Source organism: Talpa europaea, assembly GCF_964194135.1.
Source record: "Talpa europaea genome assembly, chromosome: 16".
NCBI lineage: Eukaryota > Metazoa > Chordata > Mammalia > Eulipotyphla > Talpidae > Talpa > Talpa europaea.
Genome location: NC_140084.1, coordinates 37,698,570 through 37,715,874, shown reverse-complemented (window position 1 = coordinate 37,715,874; position 17,305 = coordinate 37,698,570). Strand labels below are relative to the sequence as shown.

General features: G+C 55.6%; 2 protein-coding genes across 5 annotated transcripts; one reads left to right on the top strand and one right to left on the bottom strand.

Moving 5' to 3' along the window:
- Positions 1-440: 440 nt before the first annotated feature.
- On the bottom strand, positions 441-2,198 carry ZNF319 (zinc finger protein 319; the record flags this gene model as incomplete). Its single annotated transcript, XM_084256863.1, has 1 exon — positions 441-2,198. One exon carries the CDS (start codon positions 2,196-2,198, stop codon positions 441-443), a length of 1,758 nt encoding a protein of 585 aa, XP_084112989.1.
- Positions 2,199-5,771: 3,573 nt separating this feature from the next.
- On the top strand, positions 5,772-17,037 carry USB1 (U6 snRNA biogenesis phosphodiesterase 1; the record flags this gene model as incomplete). 4 transcript variants are annotated; one of them, XM_084256726.1, is made up of 7 exons in its annotated part: positions 5,772-5,845; positions 6,695-6,861; positions 8,961-9,144; positions 11,708-11,761; positions 14,847-14,952; positions 16,059-16,142; positions 16,641-17,037. In XM_084256726.1, the coding sequence occupies 7 exons, from the start codon at positions 5,772-5,774 to the stop codon at positions 16,743-16,745; spliced, it is 774 nt and encodes a 257-aa protein (XP_084112852.1). In that variant the 3' UTR covers positions 16,746-17,037. The 4 variants fall into 4 exon arrangements, with proteins under 4 accessions (XP_084112852.1, XP_084112851.1, XP_084112850.1 ...); XM_084256725.1 differs by having other exon boundaries at positions 5,772-5,869; XM_084256724.1 differs by having other exon boundaries at positions 5,772-5,879; positions 6,702-6,861.
- Positions 17,038-17,305: the final 268 nt, after the last annotated feature.

Sequence of the window (17,305 nt, the reverse complement as noted above, 5' to 3'; positions counted from 1 at the left end):
TTTTTGCTCAAAAGGTAACTTGAAGGGGGATCCCCTACACCTCTGGGGTCCAGCCCTTCTGCCAGTTCCCCCCGTGACCACCTTCTTTTCTAACCTGTCTGCTGGTGAAAGGTCTGGGAAAGTCGGGCTGGTACCACACCCTCCTTGGGGTAAAGAGGCCACCTGACTTCCAGCCTGGTGCCAGACTCCCAGAGACAAGGGAAGCTGGCAACTCAGAAAGCAAATCCTGATTGGGAAAGAGGTTTGTGGAATCAGGACCAGTTGGAGCAATCTGGTTCCCCCAACCTCCAGGCTAGTATCAAGAGAGCCAGGCACCACCCCCTCCCCACACACACACACACACACACCTGCCCATTGTCCGTCTGTCCTCATGCTCAGGACCTCAGCGCACACGGCCGGGTGGAGGGCTCATGCCAGCCTGGGAGGGGCCACGGCCGGGCTCAGGGCAGGCAGGCGGCCACCTGGTAGGCGCCCTCCGCGGCAGCGGCGGCAGCGCTATGCTGCGCGCTGTGTTCCTGCAGCAGGGCCACGTCCAGGAAGCGCTCCCCGCACCACACGCACTTGAACTGCTGCTCGCGGGCGTGCACCCCCTGGTGCTTGTTGAGATGCTCCCGCTGCTTGAAGGCCTTGTCGCAGTTGGGGCACTTGTAGGGCTTCTCGCCGGTGTGCACGCGCCGGTGCCGCTGCAGGTCCGACGCGTACTTGAAGCGCTTCTCGCAGTCCGGGCACTTGAGCGGCTTCTCTCGGGCGGGGTCGCAGCGGTGCTGCACGAACTCGGAGGAGGAGAAGAAGCGGCGCTCACACAGCGTGCAGCGCAGGGGCTTCTCGGCCGCCGAGCAGTGGGTCAGCTGGTGCTTCTGCAGGGCGGACGCCCGCTTGTAGGCCTTGTTGCACACCGGGCACTTGAAGGGCCGCTCTGCCGCGCCGGGGAGACACTTGTGCCGCAGCAGCTCAGCCGACTGGTCGAAGCCCTTCTGGCACACGGGGCACTTGAAGAGGGTCTCGAGGGTGTGCACGTGCTGGTGGTAGAGCAGGTGGCTGGGCTGCCCGAAGCCCTTCTCGCACAGGCCGCACTTGAAGGGCTCCTCGGTCTTGTGCGTGCGCCGGTGCCGCATGAGCGCGTACTGCTGCTTGAAGCCCATGGGGCACAGGTCGCACTTAAACGGCCGCTCGGCGCTGTGCGTGCGCTCGTGCTGCCGCAGGTCCGAGGGCCGCTTGAAGGCCTTCTGGCACTCCCCGCAGCGGAAGGGCCGCTCGCCGCTGGGCGTGCAGGGGTGCTGCAGCAGCTCCGAAGACTCCTTGAAGTGCAACTCGCACACGTTGCAGCGGAAGAGGTGGTGCTCGCCCGAGTGCGCGTACATGTGGCGCACCAGGTGCGAGCGGTGCTTGAAGGTCTTCTCACAGACCGCGCACTTGTAGGGCCGCTCCGAGCTGTGCGTGCGCTTGTGGTGCACCAGGTGTGACGACTGGCTGAAGCTCTTGTCGCACAGCGTGCACTTGTACGGCTTTTCGCCCGTGTGGATGCGCTCATGCCGCGACAGCTCCGACAGGTGCTTGAAGGGCTTCTGGCAGATGGGGCAGCTGTAGGGTTTCTCCACCGGGTCAGCAGGGGCCACGGCCGGGGGCGGGGCGGAGGGGGGCAGCGACGGGGCCGCCGTGGCTGCCGGCTCGGCAGCCTCGGTGGGCTTGTAGGTCTTCTCACAGATGGAACACTTCACGATGCCACCAGTGCCAGTGTGTGCGCTGTGGTGCTGTGCCAGTGAGGTGAGCAGCGAGAAGCCCATCTTGCAGACGCCACAGACAAAAGGCTTCTGCTCAGCCTGCACGCACTGGTGCTCCAGCAGGTCAGTAGCCTGGTGGAATATCTTGAGACACTGCGTGCACTGGAATGAGCGGTCATGGCCCGCCAGGCACTGGTGCTCATGTGGGCTTGACAGATGCGCCAGGTCGTGACCGCACACACCACACTTGGGGCCGGGCTCACCTGCTGCCTGCAGGGGTGCATGCTGCGGGGGCTGCAGGCCAGGGTCTGGCTGCAGGAGGATGCCATAGACCGCACAGCCCAGGGGGTTCTCAGCCGTGCCCGGGGGCAGAGTGTGCTCAGCCAGCGCCGGTGGCGGCTCTGCATGGTGTTGAGGTTGCGGGGGCTGCGGCTGCTGTGGTTGTGTCTGTGGCGGCTGCTGCCAGCTTTCCGACATGCTTGGGAAGATGAAACAGGGCTTGGAGAGTAACGGCTTCAGCTTCCCGCTTAAGGTGACCCAACCCAGAAAGAGAAGCTGCCCGGGATGAGGGGGTGGACAAGGACCTCAGGCAAGGCACAGAAGAGGGACTGGTCGGACAGCCCGAGTCATTAACCAAGACCAACTACAACGCTCTGCCTACAGGATGGGGAGGCTCTTCGTGGCAGGGTCCCAGCAATGCCAGGGAGGCTCTGCCTTCCCCGATGATGGGTTCTGTGGGGAAGAGAGAAAGCATGAGTTTGAGGCGGCGACGTGCAGTTGTTCCCTGAGCATTCTCTGTTCTGCGCGCACTTGCCATGTGGACATAAGCCACATCCGGGAAGGGAGAGAGGCTCAGAGCTGGGAGATCTGCGCCCTTCACACGTACCACAAAGTCTGCTGGCCACTCAGCTCCTCCAGCAAAGGAGACGGTGCTCTCTCCACCCCTGCCCACCCTCAGTTCCCCATCCCTGGGCCTGGGCATCTCAGGCTCCGAGGTTCCGGTAAGCCCTCCTGAATCAGGTGTTTCACGGTGAGAGTCTGGGGTGATCTGCTCACAATACAAAGAAGTCACAAATTCTGCCCAGGCGCTAAGGGAAAAAGGGGAAGACCAACCTGCCAGGGCCACGTTGTCTAAAACAATAATTTCCGCAGTAGAACTTATTTTGCAAATAAATTCTTACAAGGAAGTTGACTCTATAAGTCAAATAAAAACAGAGAGGATTCTCCTGGAGCCCTACCAGCCCCTCTCACATGGCAGCCTGGAGTCTCAACCCGGGACACAATTGCTCAGAACAGCCTGCTGGCTTCAGGTCTCCCATAGCTAGGGCCTGGCAAAAACAGCCTCAGGCAGTCAATATAAAGAACTACATAGAACTGAAGACTCTTTCAAAAACCTTCTCCTGGAAGGGGCTGGCTCTCTACTGTGCCCTGCGGCCCCCGCCCTGACCATACATCTGTTGTTTCTCCCCATATATGTATGGCTGGCACTGCAGGGGCCTGAGCCAAAATATGATGATGGGGGACAGGTCCACAGAGTCACGCTGTCTTGATGTCAACACAGCAGAACTTCCCTACTTTATCGATGTCCCATTCAAAAAAAAAAAAAAATTCCTAAATCCTCTGAATCTCTATGACAGTATCAAGACCTAGAGGAGGGCCTCCCCGGTGGCGCGGTGGTTGAGCCCTGGGTTGCGAAGCTGCCCGCAGCCTCTGCAGCGCCAGTTCGATCCCCGGCCGCTGGGCGAGGGTCCCACAACATGGCGCGCAGACCTCTCCTGCCGCCCGCTGCTCCCCTCAGCAGTGTACTTCATCACTCTGCCTGCTCTACTCTCTGCTCTGGCTCTGGTGAATTCTCTCACCCTCCTGCGCCTCTGACTGTACCCAGTGCTTGTACAAATAAATAAATAAATCTTAAAAAAAAAAAAAAAAAAGACCTAGAGGAAAATGTACCCAATTACGAGTTTACCTCTACGGTGTGAGAAGGCATGCTAGCCGCGGAGCATGTTCCCTTGCTAGTGTTCCCTTGCCACAGAGCTGGTTCCCTTGCTCCAAGATGATAAGATTCTGGGTCATCAATGGAATTTAAAGCCCACCCAGCCCAGGCAAATCTCTAACTCACCACTTTGTGGCAGCATAAGGTAATGACAGAGAGAGGAAGGAACTTTTAGAATCAGATACAACCCACTTCCAGGTTCCCAGCTCCCGTGCTTCTAACAGTAAAAAGTTTCTAAGTTTTCTCCTGAGGACAGGAGAAGGAAGGGGGTGTCTCCACATGTCCGCCTGGCCTCTAACTGCTCTGCCAGAGAAATATGAGAGTCAGGCTAAGAGCTGTCATCCTCAGAATCTTCCGGGAAGGGAGGAAGGAAAGGAGCTGCTGATCTGGGTGGAGGCAGCAGGTTGCAGGAGCAGCAGGTACCCACACCTCCCCAGGACAGAGGAAAGCCTGGCTACTCTGAGCAAGGTCTAGGGCCACCTGCGCCCACCCAACTGATTTTTCCCCAGCTTGAGCCAGACGCAGGGAACCCAGCCCTGGGCCACCAGCTCCACTGCCCATCCCTGTCCACCTCCGGGAAGGTGCCTCCAGGAGGCCTCTCCGATCACTCAGCTCTGCAAAGAGGAGAGACGACGGCTAGGGGAAGCCCCAACCTGGGGCCCACCCCAGCCAGCGCTTCCCTCCTTCTTAGGAAACCTAATTTAAACCGATCACTTCCCCGCCGGCCCAGCTGGGCTGCCTCCTGTCAGCCCTCGGCCGGCGGGGATCTCCAGGCCACAGCAGCCGGAGCGCCGGCCCCGCGGGCGACTGGGCGCAGGGGAGGCCCCGGGTCTGCAGGCCGGCCCCGGGAAGCGGCTGCGCGTCGAGGCCGGCCTGGGCCGCCCCGGAGCTAGAGAGGCCGCCGGGTCCGGCCGGAGGTGGGGGGGCCGGAGAGCCGGGCGGGCTGGGGAAGCGGGGCGGCGGGGCGGGAGGGGCCCCCAGACGCGGCCCCGGGCGCCCAGCCGCTCACCTGCTCCAGGGCGCCCGCGGGGTCTGGCGCGGGACGAGTAGCGACCGGCTGCCTCTCCGCCGCCCCTTTATTCCGGTTCCATCCAGGGCGGCGCGGCCTACGCGCGCTGCCAATCCCCGGTCTCGCGTAGCGGCGGCGGCCGGCCCGGGGCGGGGGAGGGGCAGGGAGCGGCTGGAACCGAGGAAGCGACGAGCGCAGACGGGACGGCGGCGCCGGGGCGGAGGAGCGCCGGGCGGGCGGGCGGACGGACCGATGGCCTTGCGGAGACCGGCGGACGGGCGGGCGGCGCGGGGGCCAAGGAGGCGGGGCCGGGGGAGGAGCGGCAGCCGGGGCGGCCGCGGGAGGCGCGCGGCGAGGCCGCCCCCTGCCGGGGACCCGGCGGCCGGGCCGGGTCGGACTGGCCCGGCGCGCGGGGAGGCGCTCCCGTCGCCGGCCGGCGCGCCCAGGTCCGCCGGGGAAGGGCGCTGCGCCCCGGAGAGCCCCGCCCGGCCCCGGAGGAGAGGCGCCGGGGCTGCTCCGCCCCGTCCGACCGCAGCACCTGCAGGCCAGGTGGAACCCCCAGGTCCCCCGGCCGCTCGGGGGGGGGGGACTCTCAGGAGAGGGGCTTCCAGGCTCGGGCTCTGGGCAGGTTAGACGAGGGGGCTCCGGGACTGCGCCCCCCGCCCGGCCCCGGAGAGCCGGGGTCTCCGCTGGGTCCAGTGTCCTGACCGCTGACCCGGGGACGGTCCCGGCTGGGAGTCCAGCCCCCGGGATGCACACGGAGCCGCGGACAGAGGGCTGGGCCCAGAGTGACCTGTGAGACGGGCACACGAGGCCCGAGGGGCGGGGGGCGCGGGCGGCTGCGGGGGGACCTCGGCGCGCAGCGCACCGGCCGGCGGCCGAGCCCGGGTGGGGACCGTCTGCGCGCAGGTCCCGCCAGCCACGCCCAGGCCACGCCCCTGGGCGGGCCTAGCACAGGCCCCGCCCCCTGGCGGACACTTCCGGCGGCGGCATCCCGGAGCCCACGGCCGCGGTGCGGGCGGGTCGGCCTGGAAGACCAGGAGGCCCCATGAGCGCGGCGCCCCTGGTGGGCTACAGCAGCAGCGACTCCGAGGATGAGGCGGAGGCCGGGGCCCGAGCCTGGTCAGTCGGTGAGGGGCGAGGCGGGCTTTCTGGTGTGGGTTCGGGTCCGCGTGAGCTTCGGGAGGGGTTGGGGGCAGGGTGCGGAGCGCCTGGCGAGGGAATGAAAAGGGGGCGCAGCGAAGAAAAGGGGGCGCAGCTGGGGAAGGAGGAGGCCGAGGACGCCCCTGGACACAGCGCCAGAGTGCTTCCACCTGGCTAGGTCAAAGTGAGGACCTAGGAGGCTGGGTTTGGGTTCAGCCCCGGAGACTGGCCCACTATCTCCGGGTACACAGCACTGTAGCACCCTAGATCTCTCTCCTTATTGGATACAGTTGCTGTAGTCATCGTTAAAGCGTTTTGGAGGGTTTTTTCATTCATCCAGTAAGTATTCACTGAGAACCCACTATGCCCTAGGCTTGAGGCTGGAAACTCAGCAAGTGAACAGAACCATCCAAGTCTCTTACTTATGTAGCTTCCTCTCTGAAGGGCCAGGTCTTATGCCTGCTGAGTGCTTTTCAAGCAGTGTCTCCACTGATCTTGCAAAAACTTCAGCAGGTAGAAGTCCACTATATGGATGAGGAAACGAGGCCCCCCTAAAGGCACATGACTAGCCCAAGACCTCAGAGCTAGGAAGTGCCTCTGAAGCGTATGTTGCTGCTTGTCCAGTTGTTTCCCTGGGGACCATGCTCCAGGCTAAGGACTTGTCCCCACGTGGTTGGGAGACCCCAGGAGAGAATTCTGGGGAAAGAGCTTTGTGGTTATCTAGAGGCTGCCACAGCACTTGGCTGGAAATAGACTTTGGTTGGGTGTGCAGAGGTGGAGGATGCAAGGAGCATAAATATGTGCTCATTTTCTTTTTCTCTCTTGCAGTGCTCAGAGCCCCCTTCCCAGCCAGAGGCTGCCATTACCCGACAGCGTGCTGCACATGTTCCCAGGCACTGAGGAGGGGCCCGAGGACGACAGTGCAAAACACGGGGGCCGGGTGCGCACCTTTCCCCACGAGCGGGGCAATTGGGCCACTCACGTCTATATACCTTGTGAGTAGGATGTGAAAGGCAAGTGGCTGGGACCGGTAGGTATCTCCTGATGGGAGGAAGCTGGCCCAGACCAGGAGGGAGAAGCCAGAAACCTCTGACCTTGGTGGTGGGAAGGCCATTGACTCAGTAGAACTAGAATGAGGTTCAGGAATTGGGGGATTTTTCTGTAGACTTGATTTCAGTTTTGAATTCATTGCCTGAAACATTTTTTATTAACTGGGTATAAATGGTCTCCCTGCTCATGGCAGGTCAAGGAAAGTCTAGGGCAAAGTGTCAAGGCCATGTCGGGTACAGCTGCTTAGCTAAGAGGAATCTAGGTGTTGGGGGGTTCAAATCCCACCCCAGCCCTAATGAGCAAGTGGCAGCTAGTTAATGCCAGGCTTCTGTGTCAGCCCTCACTTCCCTACCCTCTGCTCTGATGCCCTTTGGCGAGATACTAGCCTTTTAAGAACCTCAGTTTCCTCATCTCTATAATGAGGATAATGATCATACCTGTTGCCTAGGACTTCTGTAGAGGTTAAGGTATATGATTGATGTCAAGTTCTTAGCACAAAACACAGGATAAACAGTGGCTCTCACTGCTGTGTTTGCTCAGGTAATCCCCGGGCCTGCATTTCCCCATCCATGTGATAGGAGTGATTCTCCACACTGCCTGTTCACCAGGGCATTTTGGCAAATTGAGCAGCATCGTGGGGGCCTCCCTGGTGGCACAAGGGGTTAAGATGCAACTTATGAAGCTATCCACAGCCACTGCAGCATGGGTTCAATCCCTGGCCAGGGAACTACCCACGTGGCACAGCAGACCTCTCCTGTCTCGCCCACTGCTCCCCTCAGCAGTGTATTTCAGTCTGCCTGTTCTGCTCCTCACTCTGTTTCTGGTGAATCCTCTCACCTCCCACTGCTCTGGCCTGTACCCTGGTTCTTGTATTCATAAATAAATCAATCTTTAAAAAAAATACAATGGGGCCTCCCCAGTGATGCAGCAGTTGAGCACTGGGTTGTGAAGCTGCCCGCAGCCTCTGCAGCGCTGGTTCGATCCCCAGCTGCCGGGTGAGGGTCCCACATGGCGTGCAGACCTCTCCTGCCGCCCACTGCTCCCCTCAGCAGTGTATTTCATTGGTCTGCCTGTTCTGTTCTCCGCTCTGGCTCTGGTGAATTCTCTCACCTCCCGCACTTCTGACTATACCCAGTGCTTGTATAAATAAATAAATAAATAAATAAATAAATAAATACAATGGTAGTCATTACAGGGTCTTTGTGAAGAAAGAGGAATACCCTGTCTTATAAAAAAGAAAAGGAAAAAAAGAAACGTCTATCAGAGGGATCTGAATGTCTAACAGGAGACTGATTTTAAAAAATGCACTGTTTCTGGTGATGGCTTACTATGGAGCTGTGACCATGAACTTGCCCTTGGTACTGAAAGGAAAGCTATCAACCCACAGAGTATTTATGAAAAAAGCCAGTGGAAGAAGTTTGCATGATATGCGGTCATCTTTTTTAACACACAAAATACATACTTAATTTGCCCTGAGAAAAGGTGGGGGAAATAGGCACCCAAGTTTGATAGTCTTTATCTCTCAAGCAATGATCTTGAAAGTGGAGTGTATGTGCCCCAAGGAGAGGTCAGGATGATCCCTGGGGGGTGAGAAGAAAAGTATTCGCACATGTTTTTATGTATTTTTATCTCATCTTTAAAATTGCCTGTTCTTGAGAGTGTACTTTTTTGTAGCATGTAATTGTAGAGTAGCATGTTTCTGATTTATAAATAAATACATGTGTATTGCAGGTATGCATGTAAGCTTGCTTTACTAATGGCCCATGTAGAAAACAATAGTTTGGAAGGCACTGCTCTAGGGATAGGGTGTCAGGGCCTCTGCTTTCTCCCTTGCAGAATTCTTTTTTACTTTCGTTCTTTGCAATGAGCATATGTGTGTGACTTCTATCACCATAATCACCTACTAGAATATGTAGGCACAGAGTCCTCTCAAAGTAATTTTCTCCTAAGTCCCAGAGTAACAAAGTCTTTCTCTGCCTTCTGGGCTTCTTCATTCAGCTCTGTCCCCCTGGCTAAGAGAATGACCCCCCCACCTTCCCTTCAGATGAAGCCGGGGAGGAGTTCCTGGACCTGCTAGATGTGCTGCTGCCCCGTGCACAGGCCTGCGTGCCCCGGCTGGTGAGGATGGGGGCGTTCCACGTCAGCCTGTCCCAGAGCGTCGTCCTGCGCCATCACTGGATCCTCCCCTTTATTCAGGCCCTGAAGGACCGCATGGCCTCCTGCCAGAGGTGAGTGCCTGGGCCTTCCCTCTGCTCTCTTCCTCCGATCCTCCAAGGCCCCTCTTTTCCTGAGTGGCCGTGGGGATGTAGGTGTGGGCCATAGTGGCCAAAAAGCAGGCCAACTTAGAGGTGAGGATGCTGGTCATCTCCTGGGCATCCTGCCATCTGTCTGACGCTGAACATGCACACACCATGCAAGCTCTGGAAGCCTCTGAGCCCTCGGGGTACAGGTCATGGGGTGGCGTGGCTGCCTCCGAGGAGACTGTGAGGGTAAAACTAGGTCATGGCGTGCCCTCAGTGTGAGCTTAGCAAAGGGTCGGAATCAGACCCAGCTTCTGTGCTAGCCTCGCCTTCTTTATCCTTAACTACTTCAAGCATCTTCCTACCAGAAATGCCTTTCCTCCTAGACTGGCCAGACGCAAACCTCCTTCACTGAGGTTCTCCCAATGGGCACTTCCCCCAGAACCCCTCAGTCCCCTGGATTACCCAGTCTGTGGTTATTTACGTCCCTAGTGCTCATCCCACGCCTCCCAGTCATTCCTGTATCTCTCTCCCCTTTGGAGCCCAGGTGCCTCCAGGCCCAGGATTATAACTTCTCTCTGAATCACCCCACACCTTTTCTCCAGGTGTATTGCTTTCTGTAAGAATCACAAGTAGATGTTGAATGATTAATGAAAGAGGGAGCCCAGGAATCACCCTCTGGATCACCTGAATGTTGGTCTGGCCTGATCTGCAGAGCCCTTGCAGCAAATGAGGCACTGCACAAAAGCCTGATGTATAGATGTGTGTGGAAGAGAAAAATGGAGGTCTCCCAGGCTAAGGCCTGCCCCACAGCTCAAGAGGCCTTAGGCACAGGAATTCCCTGGAACTAGTCTGCTGAATTGGAGAACCGCCCGTTCTCAGAACTACTTCTGAGGCTCAGAGGAAGGAAAGATTTGCTGCGGTCCGTCAGGTAGCCAAAGAACCAGGATGAAAACTCATCTCTAAGCGTAATCCAGCTTCTGCCCACCCCCCTTTTTGTTGTCACTGTCAAATGTATTGTACCCTGTGTATTTTAGGCTCAATATTCTGATATGTGCAAAATGTTGTATGTCCTTATAAGCAGTATACTGCAGTATTTTTATATTTCAAGATTGTAAAGGCACAAGCTTTCAAGATTTTTTTCTTTTTTAAAATAATGTGGAAAAAACTTTCAAAATCACAATCATCAATTTCCCCCCTCCTGTAGGATTGGCACAGACCTTGGGCACCATCTCATCTTACCAGCCCTTCCCAAGTTACTTTCTCATGTCCCATGACAAAACGGGAAACTGTCCTAATATTATATTAAGCCCCCAGCTGTTAACCTTGACATATGAATGGCCCGGTTTACTGTGTGCATCAGGACTCTTCACTGCAGGTGCCAGAAATACCACCCCCAAAAAGGCTCACTCTGAGGGGGAGTTCAAAGGCAAGGATAACTAAAAAGTGCAGAGGTAGCACTGGCTCCAAGTATGAGGGAGAGGTGGGCAGGGTTGGGGGGCGGCCAGAAACTGTCAGATGGCCCCTCACCATCTAGGCCCTGCCCTTCTGGGTGTTGCCTTCGTTCTCATAACAGCAAAGGCGGCCAGCAGCCTCTCTGGGCTTCAGGGCTGCCCACCTAGAAACTTCTCTCTTTCCTAACACCTTCAGCAAAATTCACTCAATGAACCTGATCAGCCTGGCTTGGCTAACATGCACTCCCTTTGCAAGTGAAGAGTGAACAGAACCCTCCCTCCTCTACTTGAGCATGCTTCATCTGCCCTGCCTCTAGCCATGCTCCCCACACAAAGACGGAATGCCAGCCCGATTCGTGGGCCACATTAAAATGGTAAACATGACTTTCTGGCCAACCGTATCTGCACTGAGCCTGAGTGAGCTAAGCCCCCCGGCGGAACTTAGCCCTGCTTCAGGCTTCCTGCATGCAGCGGCTCTTTAACTGGCAGGCCCCTTGCTGGGACTTCTGGAAACTTCACCTGAAAGCCATTACAAGAGATATTGTTCCTGGGGGTAAGGGGCCGTGGAGGTGACTTGGTCTCTTACTCACTTGAGGACCAGAGAACAGCACCTGGCCCACTGGGTTGGCCTCCCTGGACGCTGCCCTGCTGGGGCACAGTGTTCCCTGCCTGTGCCTGTGTCCTGAGTGAAGCCAGGCCAGCTGGCCTCTCTTCAGGTGTGTCTGGGTAGGCCCAGAGGACTGAGAGTGGGCAATGTACCTTTGATGCTCTTCCTGCACCTGAGGGAATATAGGCCTGGGGCAGCTGCCACCCCTGGAGTAGGGTTGTAGAGACCCCCAAAATGGAAAGCAGTCCTATAACAGCAAGTTACCAGAGGGGTGTTATGTATTAGTCAGGGTACTCCCGAGAAACAAAACCAATAGGAGATCCACACATATACGTGTGTGTACGTACATATGTGTAAGAGATGTGTTGCAGAAGTCGGTTCGTGAGGTTATGAAGGAGAAGAAGTCCCAAACCCTCTGCAAACCGGAGAACAGGAAAGCAAGTGATATTATCTATTCTAAAAACGTGGTCTTGCTTCTTCTGAATTTCAGATTCTTCTTTATTGCCAACCGGGTAAAGATATATACCAATCAAGAGAAAACCAGGTGGGTCCCCCCCTCTCTGCCTGAGTCACTTCCTGAAAAAGATCCTTTGGCATAAAGATGGGAGGAGAGTGGGGGGTCTTTGCTCCTGGCCTTGTCTGTCCCAGATTTTTGTTTGTGTGGGTTTTTGTTTTTGTTTTTGTTTTTTTTCTTTTTTCTAGATTATTTATTTATTTATACATGCACTGGGTACAGTCAGAAAGCGCGGGAGGGTGAGAGAATTCACCAGAGCCAGAGCGGGGAGCAGAGCAGGCAGAAGGACCGAAGTACACTGCTGAGGGGAGCAGCAGACATGGCAGGAGAGGTCTGTCGTGCCATGTGGGACCCTCGCCGGCGGCCAGGGATCGAACCGGCGCTGCAGAGGCTGCGGGCAGCTTCGCAGCCCAGCGCTCAACTGCTGTGCCACCAGGGGAGGCCCTGTTTGTGTGTTTTTTAACCAACTCTCTGACTACAAAGGCAGCTGTTTCCAAATCTGAACCTTTCATTAAGAAGCGTAACTTGGGGAACATGAGGGGAGGGGAAGATACAGAGCAAAACATCTTGGAATCTCTCTCCCCAGTTAAGCGTTTAACTCATGTCTTCACTCCCATGCCTTCCCATTTCCCGGCCAGCTCACCCTTGCCCTCGACACAGCCCTCACTGCGCAGTTGTGAGGCTTAGATTAGACACACGTATTCAAAAGTAATCAAATAGTAGGTGAATATATAGGTCTATCGAGACTTCAAACCAAGCTTCCCTGTCTGATCCACTCCCGACTTCTGGCACCTCTGAAAGCATGCTGTGTACCACAGATTCAGCAGTGAAAAGCTGGGCACCATCCCTGCACCCCCTTATGCAGGGGAGACAGATAACGAACAAGTACATGAGATCATTAATAACTATCGTGTGACATGAGTCAGGAGCGGTGCCCAAGGAGGGCACCAGGAAGGTGGCTGCAAGGGCCCACAAGCAGAGGACACAGGAATTGAAGGGACCCGGAGGCTGGAGAGAGCTGGGCTTGTCTGAAGAGGCCGATGAAATGGAACCTGGGGAGCATGGGAGAGCAGCAGGCCAGGAGTTGGGCAGGGTTAGTTAATGCAGGGCCTTCAAGGTCACGGTAAGGAACTGGGATGTTCAGTGTAATGGAAGCTGTTGGAAGGATCCGAACAGAGCAGAGCGTGATCCGATCAGGTCTGTACCTGTCAGCCTGGCTGACCCCTGAGCGGAGAAAAGTTGGAAGGAAAGCAAGATGGATGCAAGGAGAGCAGAGAGGAGGCAGGTGAGGGGCTTGGAGTTGGGGGATGGAGGTCAGGAGTCAAGAAGTAGACACGTTCCTGAGATACTAGAGGTGGAATCAACTGGAATCAAGTGATTCCATCTGTGCCAAGTAAAGGGAAGAATCAAAGTGCAGTTGACCCTTAACAACTAGGGGGTAAGGGGCACTGATAACCTACCCCCTCTGCACAACAATCTGAGCATAACTTTTGACTTCCCCCAAAATGTAGCTGGTGATAGCCTGCTCTTGACTGGAAGCTTTACCAATAACAAAAACAGTTAACACATACCTTGTATGTTACATGTATTATAGGCAGTATTCTTAGAATAAAGTGAGCTAGAAAAAAGAAAAGGTTATTAAGAAAATCATAAGAGGGCCTCCTTGATGGCGCAAGGGGTTAAGACGCAACCTATGAAGCTGTCTGCAGCCACTGCAGTGCGAGTTCAATCCCTGGCCACCCACATGCACAGCAGACCTCTCCTGTCTTGCCCGCTGCTCCCCTCAGCAGTGGATTTCGGTCAGTCTGACTGTTCTGCTCCCCAGTCTGTCTCTGGTGAATCCTCCCACACACCCCCCCCCATGCCTCTGGCCTGTACCCCAGTTTTTGTATGCATAAATAAATAAATTTTTAAAATCATGAGTCATATACTAACAGTATACTAGACTCTACTTTTTGACACCCTCTGTTTACAAGATGAACCATCTGTACCTGCCTCAGTATTGTCATATATGATACAAAACATGTAGATATGATACACATTGGTAACACTAGACCTCAAATCAAATTTTGTCAATATTTTGGGAAAGAAACCCACATACAAATGGACCACATTGATCTAGCTCAGCTGTAGATTCCTGGGTTTGGGGTTTGCACAACCAGCCTGGTTTTCTGGGATGGGAGCCACCTCAGGGTGAATCACATTAGAAGCTCTTAGGGGCTGTGTCCCTCTTAGGGGCTGCCCATTAGACCCCCGGGTGGAAATGTCACACATACAACCGGGGGCACAGGAGATTGCTCGCAGCAGGTAGAGATCTGGGAGTCCTCGCCCAAGGTTGAAAGCAGGGCAGGGTGAGTGTGGCTGCTGGAGGGCTGGGGTGCAGGAGAAAAGAGGGCTGGGATGAGCTGAGGCCACGGAGAGATTGGAGCGAAGAGAGGGCAGCAGGGGAGACCGGACAGGGCAGCCTGAGGAACAGTCAGCCCAGCGCCGGGCAGTGTGTGGTGTCTTGGAAGAGAAAAGGGTTTCAAGGCGGGGAGAGTCTGCACTGTCAGATACCGCTGAGCCTCCCAGGTAAGGACAGAGAAGTACTCACAGCCCTAGGTGACCTGGAGGCCGTGGGCAGCTTCGATGAGAGAGCAGTCCCTGGGAAGGGGGTTGAGAGGAAGTAGAGACTTTGCAAAGAAACCAAGACTAGTCATCTTTAAAGCAGCTTTACTGAGGATGCGCTGGATACTGGCTGAGCAGGGCGCAGGCAGGGTTTCTAAAGCTGAGGGAGCACCTCTGCCTGCTGATGGGCGATGGGCGGGTTGCTGGTGCCCCAGCCCAGCCCTGGAGGAAGGATGAAGGATGGAGATGATCGAAGCGTGAATGCAGAAGCCTCTGGGGTTCAGGGGCTAAGTCTCCTCCCCCTTCCTGGGGAGAAAGGAGAGACAGTTAAAACCAAGGAAGGAAGATTTACAGACAGGAGGGAACAGAGCTCAGAAAGCAGGAAAAGGACTTTCTGGGAAATGAGGTAAGACGTCATGGCCCCATCCTCTGCACTGTGTGTCTGTCTGTCTGTCCATCCTCTGCCCCAGCGTATGTTCTCAGAGGCTGCATCTCATGCCCCACCCAGGACCTTTGTTGGGCTCGAGGTCACCTCAGGGCATGCCCAGTTCCTGGACCTGGTTTCAGAGGTGGACAGAGTCATGGAGGAATTTGACCTCGCCACTTTCTACGAGGTAATGAACCTGGGGGGATGGGGGCTTTTTCTCCATGGGCCCACTACAGCCGGAACAGAACCAGTCTCAAGGAAGACAAACGAGCCCTTTCCAAGGCGAAGTGCACACCCCTGGGGAGATGAGGGCTCTGAGGTGTGGCAGAGAAGCCGCCCACCCAGAGCCCAGCATTCCTTAGAAGTCCTGTGTCACATGTTCATATGCACCGGGTTTATGCCCCTACCCCATAATGGCGCCATGTTCACTTTTATATTTCTTAAAAAGTCATTTTCTCCAATATTTTTTCTGGAAATTGACTCTCCAGAAGAGATGTGGCTTCACATACCTCCCTGCTCCTGGCCCAGTCCCCGCCGGGGGTACTTGAGCTCCGAGTGGAATATCAAGGCTTTAAGGAGTCATTGGTTTTCCTTGGTTTGTTCTGTAAACCAACCTGTGGTTATAGAAGTATGGCTTCGTATGGAGATGTTTGTTTCCTTTTAATTTTAGAAATTTTGGATTTTGTTCATCTTCAAAAGCATGGCCTCTATTAGAATCTTCTAGATCAGAAAATAGACTCAGAGCCTGGGTTCGCTCAAGTGTCCTACTTTTGATGCTCTGGCATTTAAAGGAAAGCCGCTGAGAACTTAGCAAAACATCTTGGAGGGGGTGGCTTACACACAGAAATGTATTTTCTCACAGTCCTGGAGCCTAGAAGTCCAAGATTTAGGTGCCATCACGGTCAGTCTCTGGTGAGGCTTCTTCCTGGCTGGCAGACAGCTGTGTTTTTCCCGTGGCTTCACAAGATGGGGAGAGAGCAAGGTCTCTGTGTCTCTTTTTATAAGGTGCTAATCCTGTCGCCAGAGCTCCATCCTCAGGACCTGCTCTCAACCTAATCTCCTTCCAAGTGCCCCATCCCCACCTTCAATATAAGCATTTGGTGGGGGGACTCAATTCAGCCCATACCAAGGACCCACCCTAGGCTCTTTTATCTGCAGCGGGTGCTTGGGATCAACTCCGGGAACCCCACTCCTGTGGAGCAGGCTGGGGATCCGGTAGGGACCACAATACCATGGCAACTCTGCCATAGACCTGATGGACACCACCCCCCAATCCCCACCCTTCCTCTGCAGGACCCCTCCTTCCACATCAGCCTGGCCTGGTGCGTGGGGGATGCCCGTCTCCAGCTGGAAGCACAGTGCCTGCGCGAGCTACAGGTGAATCCCAGGATAGGAGCATGGGGGGGGGTACTGAACCCCAGAGGTGATGGGCTAGAGGGTGGGGAGTGGGTGGGGAACTGATTCACCCTGAGGCTTAGGCAGGCCCACCTGAACTCCTGGGCAATAACTCCCCTGATAGGAGACCCTCACCCCTTACCTTGGGGTCTGGCCCAGCTGCATCTGCATCACCTGGGAGCTTATTAGCAATACAGACTCTATGGACCCAGCCCAGACCTAATAAGCATTTTAAAAAATGCATTTTAACAAGATCTATAGGGATTCATGTGCATGTTAAATTTGGGGAAGCTCCTTCGTGGAACACTGATCTAAAGGGATGCTACAGGCCTCCCCCTAAGTCCCAGCCCCTTTCCCAAAGGTCAAAGGCTTGCGTGCCCACAGGGGCCTGGCAAGTATTGCAGATGAAACTGGGTTGGGGGGGGCTTAGGGAGGCTGATTCCCCTCAGTGTGACTCTCTTCTTCTGGCTCCTGTTTAAGGAACTCGTGGATGAGTTTGAGGACTCGGAGACACTACTGCGTGTGCACGCCGAGCAGGTGCGCTGCAAGTCTGGGAACAAGTTCTTCTCCCTGCCTTTGAAGTGAGGCCAAGCAGAGATAGAGGAACCTGATCAAATGAATGGGGTTGCTCCCAGCCTTCCCCTGGCCCGAGGGGTGGCCACTCCCCTCTTTCTACCGCGGAGCCACGCTTGCTCATTGGTGGCAAGTCAGTGCTGCTGGGTCATGGTCATTCCCAGAAGTCACCAGTAGAGGGCAGCCTGGACTTCCTAGTTCTTGCTCTTGTGATGGTTTTGCAAAAAAAAAAAAAAAAAAAAAATTTTTGCTCCAGGGGCGAGCCCACCCTTCCTCAGCCAGAATCCGCACTGTAGACCCTCCAGTAACCCTTCCCCTGGCCACTGTTTGCATTTTGATGTCACTGGCCTCAGACCATGGTTTTTGTTCATCTTCATGCTAGGACACAGCATGCTTGTGTGGATACTTCACCCTCCTTCCTCAAAGCATGGTACTTTTATTTATTTACTTTTAGCCACACCCCCTCCTCTGCCAGGGAGGCCACTTCAGGGCCAAGGTACAGGGTGCTAATTTGTGATTCAGCATCAGTTTTCTCCCTTCCTTGCTCCTACTCACCCCCCACCAGGGGAGAT